The following is a 14053-nucleotide window of genomic DNA, read 5'->3' as shown; positions in this document are numbered from 1 at the left end:
TTGCACCATCATGCATTGGGATCTCAACCCAGAATTCCAATGGGCAGGGGAGACTGCGGGAACTATGGGATAGCTACGGGATAGCTACCCACAGTGCAATGCTCCAGAAATCGATGCTAGCCTCAGTACATGGACGCACACCACCGAATTATTGTGCTTTGTGTGGCCGCACGCACTCGACTTTATACAATCTGTTTTACAAAACCAGTTTATGTAAAATCGGAATAATCCTATAGTGTAGACGTACCCAATGAATGTAGAACCCAAAAATGTCATTTTTGCCATGCCCCTTTTCCAGGACTGAACCACACTTTACTATTGTGTTCGTTTTCTTTTTCTTTCTTTCTTTCTTTTAATTTCTTAGCATTTTAAAAGAAACTGTGAAAAGAGAGAGCTTCAATTTCCAGGACTTTGAAGCTCTGGTGGTATGGAAAAAACCCCTGCAGTTAGAGCATATAAATTCCACTTCCTGGCACTGCTTGGTTAGACACCACATAAACACGGGTATCCTTGACCAAGGCCTCCTCAGAACTAAGGAAAATATACCTCTTAATCTTTATTTAGCAATTTACTTACTAAAAGATCAGATCTTAGAATTCCACACCTGTTTAACACCTGATTAATCACCATTAAGCAACTTGGCACTATCTAAATTTCTACTAATACCAACCCACTTAATCAGCAGCCTTTACCACTCACTGAAATTAGGCTCAATCAGTTCCCTGGAAAACATCCAAATATATTGTGCACAAGTGAAGCAGAGTACATTGTAATGACAGTTTACCTTTATACCACATTTTTCGTCCCAAAGCACTTGGCCTGTTATACACTTGGCACACCGTGAAAATGCATTTAACTTCGAGATGGAAGACAGCAGAAAATGTTATACAGCAGTGGAGGAAGGATATGTAGCATAATGATGCAAGCACAAACTCCTACTCTTCCAACCCTGGCTCTAACATCCACACAGACATCAGAGCTGCAGTTTTTGAGGTCTGGCCTGAAAATTCACACAGTTAACTGCATGGAACTCAGTTAAAGACAACGTTCTGAGCAACCTTTCCCAGGTTTCAAGTTGCTCCAAGCTGTATCATTTGCTCCAAGGAGACTCAATATTTCAAACCTGATGTTCAGAGCACACAGCCATACCCTCCAGCAGAACACTGTCTCTCTGGGTATCTTCTTAAGGCTTGTCTAAATGGTGGAATAATGTGTTCTACCAGGATGTGATTCCTAAAGCACACTAACACATTAATGTGAGGTGGTAGGTGATAAGTAAGGGTGTGTTTTTTTTCTTTATTGAAGCAAGTTCTCCTGTGGTATTTGAGTGGCCTTTCCATGACGTGATCTACTTCTCTGGTGGAGTGTCCTTGTTTAGTGAAGACAGATTTAAGCAGATTTAAGGTGTGTGTGTACTGCAAACTTTCTCTTCAGAGCAAATTCTGTGGTATCTGAGTGCCTGGTGGTAGATAACAGATTTCTTGGTGTGTCTGGGATCGGTGCTGGATCTGTGGAGGCAAGAGTGGTCATCAGTGAGTTTCTTCAATACAGTCATTTGTAGCGTTCTAATGTTGAATTTAGTTGTAGTGTCTAGGAAGTTGATGCTGAGGTTGGAGAGTTCTATAGACAGTTTGATGGATGGGCAGGAATTGTTAACATTGTGGTGGAAATCTCTGAGACAGTTTAGGTCTTCTGTCCAGAGGATGAAAATGTAATTGATGTATCTCAGGTATATTGTTGATTTTGTGGTGCATTTTTCAGAAATTCTTCCTTGAGATGGCTCATGAAGAGGCTGGTGTATGGGGAGCCAACTTAGTACCCATGGCTGTTCCCACATTTTTGGCAAAGTGTTTGTTGTTAACTGTGAAGTTGTTGTGGTTGAGGATGAAATGGATGAGTTTGGTGCTGTATTTTGGTGCTGTGCTTGGTGCTGGGTGTTGTCCATTCTCTTGTAGGTATTTGAGGCAGGAACCAATGCTGTCATGGTGAGGAATGTCGGTGTGTAGGGAGGTGACATCCATGGTGGCAAGGATGGGATTCTGGGGGAGGTTGTTAATGTTGTGGAGTTCACAGAGGAAATTTCTAGTGTCTAAGGTGCCATAGGACTCTTTGCTGCTTTTAGGAGGAAGCTGGCACTTTGTGTGGCAAATCATGTAAGGATGTGCAATAGGGCCCTCAGTGGCCGGGCAGTCTAGTGGCTAGATCGTTAGTTCGGGGGGGCTGCAGAAGGACCTGACTGCTCCTTCTCCCTCAGGTCCTGGCTTGGGGTCTTGTGTTGCTCAACCCCTAAGCAGAGAAGATAGATCTTTCTCCCAGCCGTGAGGGGAATTCAGGGCTTGTTTTCCTGGCCTGCTCCCTATGCAAGTCCTTTTAATTTGTGGGGTAGCCCCGCTACTCCAGCTGCCCCACATTTGGGGATTCTCTGTAGGTTCCCCTTGGCCGGGGAAGACTTACTTGTCTCTAGTGGCTGCGTTGGCAGGTAGGTTGCAGGTCTGTGCCTTCAGGCGGGTATACAGAGAGCTCCTGCCTCTTCACCAGTCAGCCCGTGACTGAGCCAGACTCCCTTCTTTTCTCCCCACTCCAGACCTGGCATTGGCTGCAGGTATAACTAGGTGGAACTAGCTGAACCCACAGGCTGCAGTCTTGCTCGCTGCTCCTTCACAGGATGGTTTCTATGAGTTCTGATATTCCTTCAGTAAGGATGATGAGGCCAGATTTGATGGATCTGCCTGGGTTCCTTTGTTTGTGTATCTCGGGGTGTATGTAGAAGGTCCCTGGCGTGGATTGATGGGGAATGAAATTGTAGAGTTTCTCTTGGAGTTGTTTGGGGAAGGATTTGATTGTATCCATGGACTTAACAGGGACACTGCTTTCATGGATCATTACAACAATCTGTAACATACACCTGCCTGCTGACAGTTAATGGTCCACTTCAAATCCCTTTTGCGTAACAGTCTAACCCTTATTGCCCACTCCATCTCAACTGACCTGCTGCATATGACTCCTTATGCTTAACTATCTGTCACAACTTGTATTTAGCTCAGACAATCTGATTTCTTTCCCCAGACCTGAAGAACTCTGTGTAGTTTGAAAACTATGGATCTCCCACCAACACAAGTCAGTCCAATAAAATAAATTTTCATATCTACCTTGCCTCTCTCATATCTTAGGACCAACATGACTGCAACAACACTGCAAATAATAATTTAGCAAATTCCCTGAGTCTTTTTACCATGACTAAATTACCAGAATCCTTGTTTGTAAACAGAAGTTGAATAATTGACAATTAGCCTTCTTCTCATGCTTCACTCATTCATTAAGGTCACAATTCATTGTTGGAGACATTACAATTGTTTACTTTCTTTCATAGGATCTCTGTTGCCAATTGGTTTTTGCTTATGGTTGCCAGATACCCAGTTTTGGACCAAACTTTCTGGTCAAAAAGGGGACCTAGCAGTGTCTGGTCAGATGTGCTGACTGGACACCAAAGGTCTAGTTACCACAGGGTGAGGGGAGGCGCCAGTCGTTAAGCCGCACCAGCTCCTGCTCAGCCGGGGCTGCTTCCTACCTACAGACAGGCTCCTTGTCAGACTGCTGCAGCTTCCATCCAGCCCTGGAGCAGAGAGAGTCCAGCTGGGGTGAGAGGGAAGTGGAGAAGATCCAGAGAGTGACACAGGGACAGGGCAAGAAGAGTGAGCAATAGGGGCAGGGCCCTGGGGGGGGGGCGAGGCCTCAGAGGAAGAGGCAGAGCCTTGGAGGAAGAGGCTGGCAGGGGCAGGGCCTTGGGGGTCCAGTTATCAGTAATTAGAAATGTGGCAAACCTACCTTTGTCAGACCACAGTAACAGAAATATCTTCACAGACAAGAACACACCTTTTGCCAAAAGGGAAAAGCAAAATAGGTTCCCATTCAGCAAGAAACTCTGCATGCAGGCTGAGCCCCACTGATTTCAGGGATCAGGACCATTGAGCATATATGTATCTCCAGCATATATAACTGTAAGCTATTATCTATACAGTGTGAGTATTAGTGCTTCAGCACCTCTTGCCTGATGTACTGTGCCCCTCTTATGACTTCTGTAAGAATGGCTCATACTGAACATTCTGAGACGGATCCTCAGCTGGTCTAAATTGAGATAGCTAATTTCGACAAAAACAACGAGGAGTTCGGTGGTACCTTAAGACAAACAGATTTATTTGGGCATAAGCTTTTGTGGATAAAAAAACGCACTTCTTCAGATGCATGGAGTCTCCATGCATATCTCCATGCATCTGAAGAAGTAGGTTTTTTACTCACAAAAGCTTATGCCCAAATAAATCTGTTAGTCTTTAAGATGCCACCGGACTCCTCGCTGTTTTTGTGGATACAGACTAATATGGCTACCCCTCTGATACTAATTGCAACAGCCACCAAAAATCTGGGCCTCTCCAATTTAAAACAATGACAATTGCTAAAGAAGATATAAATGCAACTTAGGGAGAAAATGCACAGAGAAAAATAATGATTAGACTTCTGTGCAGCAACAGGATATATGCAAGAGCTTCCTACATCTTCATAAAGCATGGTGACCACATTGTGCTTCCATTATTCAGGGCTGTGAACACAGCAGTAGAGAAGTATATACATACTTGAATAGCAGCTAACTATGAAGCCTCCCTAAGTTTATTTGACATAATGTTGTATGTAATGATTACAAATCCTCAAATCCTACCAACTTTGAGACCAGATGGAATTAAACTGGTGTATTTTCAGCTTGACGGTAAAAAAATGCACTTTCATTTGACTTGACTAACACTAAGGCCTAGACCAGCTTTAGTCTGGAATTTAAATCTATTCCAGTATTTCCTTTTTCACCATGACATCCTTCTTAATCCTCCACCACCAACTTTACAATTCATCTTTCTCTCTCCCCTGGAGGCCTCTACTACCTTATTCTTTACTCTAGTCTTATTCACCATGAAATACAGGATGTGCCACATATATTGTGTTGTACCATTTATATCAAATGTCATGGAAACTGACTAATTTACAGATTTAAAAAATACGTTTTCAAACTTGTGTTAAATACGTCTGCTGCACAATTCGCGTAAAGACCAAGTACTGACACAGCTTGCATTTTGTTGGAAACTAGAATCTCGCTAAATGCCATAATGCTAATTAACAAATTAAAAAATGCTCAGAAGAATAAAATAAAAATCCCAATCTTGTGGTCTCACTTTATGGACCAGTTCCTCAGCTTGTGCACATTGGCACAGTTTCACTGAAGTCAATGGAGCTATGCCTATCTACACCAACTGAAGCACTGACCTGATAACTCAACAAAGATTTATGCCCCTGATTTATAATAATATAATATAATAATAATTGGAGACATACCAATCTCCTAGAACTGGAAGGGACCTTGAAAGGTCATTGAGTCCAGTCCCCTGCCTTCACTAGCAGGACCAATTTTTGCCCCAGATCCCTAAGTGGCCCCCTCAAGGATTGAACTCAGCCCTGCGTTTAACAGGCCAATGCTCAAACCACTGAGCTATCCCTCCCCCCATTAGTAAGATACTTAAGCTCATGCCTGATTTTAGGCATGTAAGCATGGGCATAGTTTGGGGGCAGGTGCTGGGAGGGTATTGCACCCCCCCTTCAAAAAACAGAGGCAAGGCGTGTGTGTGGGGGTATCACAGGGGGTCACATGCCACTCGCCCCCCCCCTCCCGCCCCCCGGGCATTTCTGCAAATGCTAAGCTGCCCTGCAGGGCTTGCTTTGCTTGGCCTTCCTGGGAGCGGGGCTCTGACCTTCCCACGCTTGCCTCCTTCCCTGTATCCTCCCTGGCATGTTTCAGTTCAAGGGGAGCAGAGGAGGTGGTGGGACAAAACAGCTGTTCTCTTGCACTTGGGACGCTGCCTTGACAGCTGGACGCTGCCTCCTTGGTCCTAGTGCCTGCCTGTTTCCTGTACAACGGTGAGTGCCCGTTTTGGGGTCGGGCAAGGGGGCAAGGTGGTGCTAGGGGAAGGAGGGTAGGTGGAAGAGAAAGGGATTGGATAGAGGGAAACAAGAACCTGGCACGTGGAATCCCCTCAGCAGCAGCAGCAGCCCCTGCAGGGAGGCAGTCCCAGCAGCACCAGAGCAGTGACATCGCTGCAGCAGCCTGTGCTAGAGTGTCCGTCAGCAGCAGCTGGGGCTCCTCCGTTAACCCAGCTGTCTCCTCCCCCCTGCACCAGTAGCCCAGGTACCCCTCAAGGCGGGGAGAGAGAGCCAGTCAGCCAAGGTGACTGGATTCAGCGTTCACATGCGTATGCGTGCGGGTGCACGTGTGAGTGCTTTGCCCTCCTCCCCAAATATAGCAGTCAAACAACACCTATGCTTTTAAGTACAACTGAAGCTGGAGGGACTACTCATGGAGTTAAAATTAGGCAAGTACTAAAGTACCTTGCTGAGTCAGGGGCTAACCCCAGGTTGCCTGAATTAGGTTCTTCTGTATCTAAGGCTTCATTACTTTTTATAAAATATTACAGTAATTTTAGTAGCATGCTATGAAATACAATCATACATAATTGAGATTAAATGACATTAATCAGAATAAATTTGGTAATCCACAATGGATGTCTCAGATATTTCTGTGAATTAACATTACATTATTCAATTGTATATGGAAGATATAACAACATTTTTCCACCAAAGGGGCATTTTGACAGAATTTGTCCTTTAAAAGAATTTTTGCTTCTGCTCGAAGATCTCTTTTTTGTTCTGATCCTGGTAATCACTCTTATACATTGTTCTTACCGGAAGTGTAAAGAAACCGGAACGTCTGCCAGCACTTTATAACAGGACAGAGTGCAGTGACACTGTGAATCCCTGCTGATTGCATCCTGCCTATACATGAACAGTAAAACGTTTATGGCCTGCATTAATTTTTCAGCAACCCTCTAGATCACTCCACCTAGATTTGCGATGTAACCCCATCAAAAAATCAGTTTTCCTCCATATAATTCTGAATAGCACTGGGTGAATAATTCACAGCAAATAATGTAGTTGAGGATTTTCACCTTTTTTGTTCTTTGTTAATTGTCTACAAGCAGTTTATGGTTTTCTAAAATTTGTTCTTTATTTTAAATTATTTATTGTCTAAGTTTAGCAAATAATATTTGATCTGTAGATTGCATGAGCAGTTTGTTGCAAATATCTGCTCTAGGAAATTCAAACTATGTTAGTTACCTTTGACTGGACATGTAGGTCATATGACATATTTCTGGTCCCTTTTTGGATGCATGTAACTTTTTGAATCAGGGATTACTTACATTTATGAATCCAAAATGCGCTGTTTCTATGAGCTCTCCTACCAAAAAATTCATTTGATTTAACGTTCAGAGAGAGCAAACACAAAGATGGACTAAGCCAAAATGAATGTTTTAACATTTGAAAAAAAACAGTCAGAAAAATTGTTTGCAATATTCAAACAGTTCTAACTGTGACTAGTCCGTATTGACAATGCTTGCCTACTACTGCCTAGGTAGGCTGTACTATACTAGACCTTGTAGAATACTTTCCACTCTCCGGCCCCAGATGTCCTGCATGCAACATTTGAATCTAGAATTTCAGAATTACAACTGCACAACTAATCTTAGTTCATCGGGATTTGTTTAAATCCATCCAACCTCTCTTGTAGTATGGAAATAACTACAGAACTAACTGAAACTTTGTTATAATTCAGTTTAGAAACTTATTCTTATCCAGAGAGGTAGACTAACATTCTGCATTTACGACATAGCTATTATTGTTCTTTTGGTGCCCTGCTTCTGTTTCTCCTCCTACCTTTCAGGAGTCAGTCTTAGGGGTCCTCCTGGGGCTTGTCTTCACTACAGAGTTAAGTCAACCTAAGTTAAGCTACTCCAGCTATGTGAATAATGGAGCAGGGATGACGTAGCTTAGGTTGACTTACCCGTGTCTTCACTGCGCTGCGACAACAGGAGACGCTCTCCGGTCGACTTCTCTTACTTTTCTCAAAGAGCTGGAGTACCGGGGTTGACCGGAGAGTGCTCTGCCGTCATTTTAGCAGGTCTTCACTAGATAGAGTGACCACATTTACCTATGCTGCATACGAGACGTCTGGTAAAATTACTCATATTCAAGCAAGTTCAATGGCAATGAATCAGAACTATGAGTCAAATTTAACAGAGGCTCAGTCAAATTAACATCAAGTTGACTGAGCCTCTGTTAAAAAGAAATGCTGCATAGATGGATTCTTTTTATTTACCTGTTTATCTTTAAGGTTTTAGGGTTCACATGGGGAGAGGTGACAAACACACACTCCTGTACACCTCTCTTGCACAGGGAGGATGACTGACCCAACTCTCCTTGCCTGGCGCTCTCTGCCCTCCATGCCTGGCTGGGCCCCTGAGATGAACCTGCCTTTCCTGGTACCTGGTGCTGCGTCTTCTTGAGGCAACACGTGTGGGAGCATGCAGGGTCATGTGCCTCCCCTCCCTAGATTTCTGCCAGGGTTCACGCCAGAATGTGGCTACCAGCAGCCTTTTGGCACTGTCTATGAGGGAGGGAAGGGATGGGAGCTGCTTCCGGGGTGGGGAGGAAGGGATGACCTGGCCTGTGTCCTTGCAGAGCTCATCTTTTCCTGCTCCCGCTTCCCCCCTGTGGCTGGAAACAGCTTGTCCCTTCCTGACTGCACAATGTCGAAAGGCAGCTAACACCTCCAGGCTGCTGCTGGCCACCGACATAACCCAGCTGCCTCCTGTCCCCCGACTACAGCGCGGGCAGGAGGGATTAAGCCAGTGGTGGGTAACCGGCAGCCCATCAGCGTAATCTGATTGAGGGCCACGAGACATTTTGCTGATGTTGACCGTCTAGAGGCATGGCCCCTCGCAGCTCTCAGTGGCCGTGTTTTGCTGTTCCTGGTGTGCTGCAGGGATATGCTGGCTGCTGCTTCCCACCACTCCCATTGGCCAGGAATGGCGAACCGCAGCCACTGGGAGCTGCGGTAAGCTGTGCCTGCGGACAGTCCACATCAGCAAAATGTCTCGCAGCCACAATCAGATTACCCTGATGGGCCTCATGTGGCCTGCAGACTGCAGGTTGCCCACCACTGGATTAAGCTCTAAGGATGCATTATGCACCAGGCCCCAAGGAACCTGACTGCAAACAGGCTGAAAATTGCTTCTCCCCACCACTCTAGAGCTTAGCTGAGGGGTGGAGAGGCTTCCCCATGCCAGCGCTGGGAAGGGCTTTGACACATGCAGGGTTTGGCTCCTCCTGGCCAATGTCCTAGGTCAGAGGGTCTTGAGCTTTCCTGGGGCACCAGCCCAGCCAGAGGCAGTGGGGGAAGGAAGGCGCCTGCTGGTCAGGCTGTTGGTGAGCTGAATGCTCTGATCAGGGGCTGGTTCTCCAAACGGCACTGGGAGTGGGACGCACCCTGCTCGGGGGGGGGGAAGAGGGGGAGATATGGAGGAGCAGTGAGGCTGGGGGGGGCGTGAAGGGGCAAATCAAGGAGAGGACAGCAAGAGGGGGAGCACATAAAGGGCAGACGGGTGGGCAGCAGAGGTGACACGTAATTGGTCATTGCCTGGCATTTGCCTGCACTTACCAGACACCGCAGATCAAAGCGTGCAGCCAGTGCCGGCTGGAAATGGGACGGGGGGCAGGGCCCTGCTGGCTGAGAGCCAGCACACAGTGACAGACCAGCAGGGGGAGTGGCTAGCCTCGAGCACTGCATCTTCACCCCCCACCAGCCTTGCACACCCACCCCCATAGTTGGCCACTGGACCCCCCGACTCACCGCTGGTGGGTGGGTGGCTGGCAACCAGGGATTTGGCCAGCACCAGAACCCGCCAGTACTGATGACGGAGGAGACAGAAAATACGGGACAATTCACTAGACCCACTAAATCGATCCCTGCTGCATCGATTGTATCAGCAACAATCTCTCTGTAATGAAGTCACTTATCAATTTCCTCTTCTGCACTCTATTTCATCACAGTGAAAAATGTGTTGCTGAGTATTCTCTTGATATTGTAGTGTTACTTTTATTGTGCTATATCCTGTTATCCTTACTTGGTTTCTAGTCAGTCCTTACTCAGGGGAAGTCTTAGCGAAGTCAGTAGGAGTTTGCCAAAGTAAAGAGCTGGTAAAAGCTGAGTAAGAACTTCGTAATGTCCTTAGGATTTGGTCCTCCATACACCATAGAAACAAAGAAATGTGGGCCTGGAGAGGAAGTCAAGAGTTCATCTAGTTCACCCTTCCTCCCTCCCTCTGCTCCCGTCTGCTCCTTTCCCCCTACCCTGCTGAGGAGACAGTCCAGTTCAGGGTTACACCATCCTTCTACTCCTCTTTGTGAGACTCTATATCAAACAATTCTGTTTAAAATTTCTTGCAGCATGTTCAGAATACAAGGGTGATATCATTCCCTGTTCAGGAGTAGTAAAGTACTAAAACAGCAGTGAGTGCTGCAGGTCAAGCTTAAGTACATTGGCAGAGACATAGTGTGTGTGGGTAAGGAGGTGGTGCAGCATCTGTCTGCACTCAGCCTAGCTCTGGGCAGTGTTATCCATCTTCCATTTTCATGATTATGAACATGCAGACCAAAACAAAAGCACATTTGTTCCCTCATCTTTTATTGCACAAAGAATGCACACAGGTCATCTCTTATGTTTCATCTCTGCCACTGTGGGAACTTCCATTTTATCTCTCAAAACACAAGCAAGATCCAAGTCACTGGGTTGCAGCTTCAGCTAAATATACCTTTAGGTCAGACACATCCCTGTAGCACTGTTCAGAACGGGTGTGGTCAGACAGCTGCACATTCCAGAAACATGGAAGCTGGTAGACAAGGAATGGGTTCTGTTTGATGACTGCATTGAAGATATCCTGGTAGATAAAAACAGAAAAACAATCAATCACATCTCTCCGAACTCTCTTCAGTCCTGTGCTCAGAAAGCAAGTGAGAGGGTGAATAGGGAGTTATTACATTAAGTTGTCAGCTCTGCAAACCTAGCTTCACAATTCTGTGTTGGTTAAAGGTGCTGGAACTCCAAGGGCCAACTTGCAGGTCTGAACTAGAGGAAAACAGACTGTTTTTCACACAGAATGCTAGCAGACTGCACCTGGGTTTTCAAAACAAGTATTTTGTACCACTGGCAAAAATTGTTTTTTTCTCATCATGGGGAGTACTATGTGGCAGATGGTGAACTGCCTGCTATTCCTAAGTACAGCGTCGATTTTCAGTAAAAGAAAGAAGAGTGATCCTGGCAGTACTGTCCCAACTACCAGTAGGAATATTAGTTATTATTTTATATTGCCCACAAGTGCTCTAAGTGTCTCACAGAAAACATGCGAGACAGGGCTACAAAACAGCTTACAGTGTAAGTGCCACTATTATCTCCTCTTATGAAGCCATGCAGTGGGAGGGGAAAAATGGTCTGTGCTTAAGGTACTAGAGTAAGCGTCCAGGAATCTGGGTTCAATTCCCACCTCTGCTACATGCTCTCCATGTGATTTTTGGCAAGTCACTTATGATCTGACTCAAAGGCTACTGAAATCAGTGGGAGTCTTTTCATAGACTTCAGTGGGCTTTGGATCAGCTCCTTAGTTTCTCCTGGCCTCAGTTCCCCATCAGTAAAATGGGGACAGTAATCCCTCCTCACTTAACAGGGGTACTGTAAGGATAAATACATTAATGTTTGTGGGATGATCATATTCTGCAGCGATGCAGGCAACAGAAGTATCCAGAGACTGACAGAATCAAAATCATCATTTGCCAAAATGAAAATGACAAAAGCAGTAGCAAAAGAAACAGTTTTCTCAAGCTTCAAAAGTCTGGAGTCTTTCAAAGAAAGAATGAAAGGCTAAAGTAAAGGCTATAAAAAAGAAAAAGACTCCAACTGTGTCCCTTTAAAAAGCATCTGTGCATCAGAGGTAAAAATTTCAGTCTGTAAATAGGAGTCTTATGGATAAATCCCTACCTCCCACATTCAAAAATTTCTTCAGAAGGACATGGCAATGAGTTCTGCCTGTTTAAGAGGACATGGCAGGACACCTACCTACCTACCTTCCTTCCTCTCTCCCTCTCCACCCCCAATCCAAGGAGCAATGTTTGTACCAGATCTTCAAAACTGCCTGCCCAACCCACCTGGTCAGCCAATGAGGTTGACAGCATGCTCATTAACTCTCTTTCAGCTGTGAGTCTCCACATCTGCTCCCATTTCATCTTTCGCAACTTATCCAGAAGTAGCAGGATAACCCCTGAAGAGACAATGCAATGCAGAGAAAGAGAAGCCATAATGTAATGTTCAAAGCAAGGACCTTCATGCCTAAGTGTTGCATCACTGCAGTCAAAAAAAGAACATTTTGCAAAGACCAGAGTTGAAAGCTATTCCAGCTGCCAACCTGTGCTTTTGATTGAAATCAGGATATTTTCATGACACATTACTTACAGACATAAATTAGCTCTAATAAATAACAATTCTGAAGGAGAATGTATTATAATAATTATTATTAAAGTATTTCTCTGTTACAGTGCTGCCCAAAGGTTCCACTCAGGATTGTTACCTCATTGTGCTGGGTGCTGTACAAACACAATAAAATAAGACAATGTCTGGCCCAGAAAGCCCACAACCTCAATAAGGACAAGACACAACAGGGAGTTATAGAACACCACATGGATGGGGAAAACTGTGCTTGAAATGCAGTGCAAAAACTGAGGGACAACAGACAAAAGAAATTTGGTTCATCTAGACTCAGCAAAGGGGCAGCTGGGCCAGAGGGTGGTGTTATAAGCAGGGAGGGGAGCAGGTGAAGAGCTAGGGGCAGGGAAAGGTGCTGTACATCCAGCAAGCCCATTACATTGATCCTAGAATTAAGCCTGATTTCAGCATGACTGGCCTGGAGACCAGGGAGCTGCTGACAAACTGAACTGGTATCCCTGGCCACATTAAAGAGAGTATTTCCCAAGTCAGCTTTTTCATTCCAAAGCGGATTAGATGGTAGTTTCTAAGTGAGAAAAAAATGTGTCTTGTGTCATTCAATAATGACCCCCACTGCAGCTGCTTTAAGAAGGGAAGTTATGGGCTCCAAAGAGAACCCTGTCAGATTAATCTCTGCCAGAGAAATGGTGTTGATAATAATGGTTCTTGAGAATGGCTGTATCTATTATCAGCCAGATTCTGCCATCCTTACTCACACTGAGCAGAAGATTACTCCATGAAAAGTCCTGCTGATTTAAATGAGTAGACATTTAATTCTGGCCCCATTAAGGTCAATGGGAGTTTTGCCATGCACTTCAGTGGGACTGGGACTTCACCGCTAAAGTGAAAAGTATTATTCAGTGTAAGCATGGTAGAATCTGGCCCCATGTATTTATTTTAATCCCTTACAGCCAGATTGTGAATCCCTTTCATCTAATGGTGAGCAGTTACTTACAGGAGCAGTCCCACTGACTCCTATGAAATCACCATTGTAAATAATGGGGGAGGTCATAATCTAGCCCTCGTAGAGAGCCTATCACTGTGGCATTGAGCATTAAGCAAGGAAAAACATGAGAGAGAACAGGATCATCAGATCAGAAAGTAACATTTAGTGGGAAAAACAGATGGCTCAACGTTCATTCTTCCTCTTTGGTCGTTTTGTTTCTGGATAGAATTATACTACTTGTGGATGCAGAAAATGCAGTAGAAGCAATGTAGCTGGATTTTAGTAAAACCTTTAATATAACTCCTCACAACACCTTACCTGAAAAAATTAATTCACATGGACTTAAATAAGAATGCTGTCATAGGGAATGAAAACTGTCTGAATGACCATAAACAAAGAGTACTGATAAATGGCAATGTATCGAATCGGTGGGAGGTGTCTAGTGGGATCAGTGATAGGTTTTCATTGGTGTTCTGGAAGAAGGAGTAAACAGAATATTAATGACATTTGCAAGTGATACTAAACTGAAGGCCTTGTAAAAATTAGCACATTTAAATGATAACTAAGGGGGATTATAGCAACTACCCTCAAATATTTGAAGAAGCAAATACCAAACAGGGAGAAAAATTATTTGGGGAGGCCAA

General features: G+C 44.8%; 1 protein-coding gene across 2 annotated transcripts in view; it reads right to left on the bottom strand.

Annotated features, from left to right (window-relative positions):
• Positions 1 to 14053, bottom strand: part of LARGE1 (LARGE xylosyl- and glucuronyltransferase 1) — a 398132-nt gene that overhangs the window by 59143 nt on the left and 324936 nt on the right. For both annotated transcript variants that reach the window (XM_032763382.2, XM_075068615.1), the window contains 2 exons: positions 12130 to 12242; positions 10743 to 10868 (listed from right to left, as the gene is read on the bottom strand). In XM_032763382.2, coding sequence (XP_032619273.1) covers positions 10743 to 10868; positions 12130 to 12242 — 239 coding nt within the window. The remainder of the gene's footprint in view (positions 1 to 10742; positions 10869 to 12129; positions 12243 to 14053) is intronic.

The sequence above is a fragment of the Chelonoidis abingdonii genome, chromosome 1, assembly GCF_003597395.2.
Source record: "Chelonoidis abingdonii isolate Lonesome George chromosome 1, CheloAbing_2.0, whole genome shotgun sequence".
NCBI classification, from domain to species: domain Eukaryota; kingdom Metazoa; phylum Chordata; order Testudines; family Testudinidae; genus Chelonoidis; species Chelonoidis abingdonii.
The sequence above is the reverse complement of the archived record's forward strand: the minus strand, read 5'-3'. Positions and strand labels throughout refer to the sequence as shown.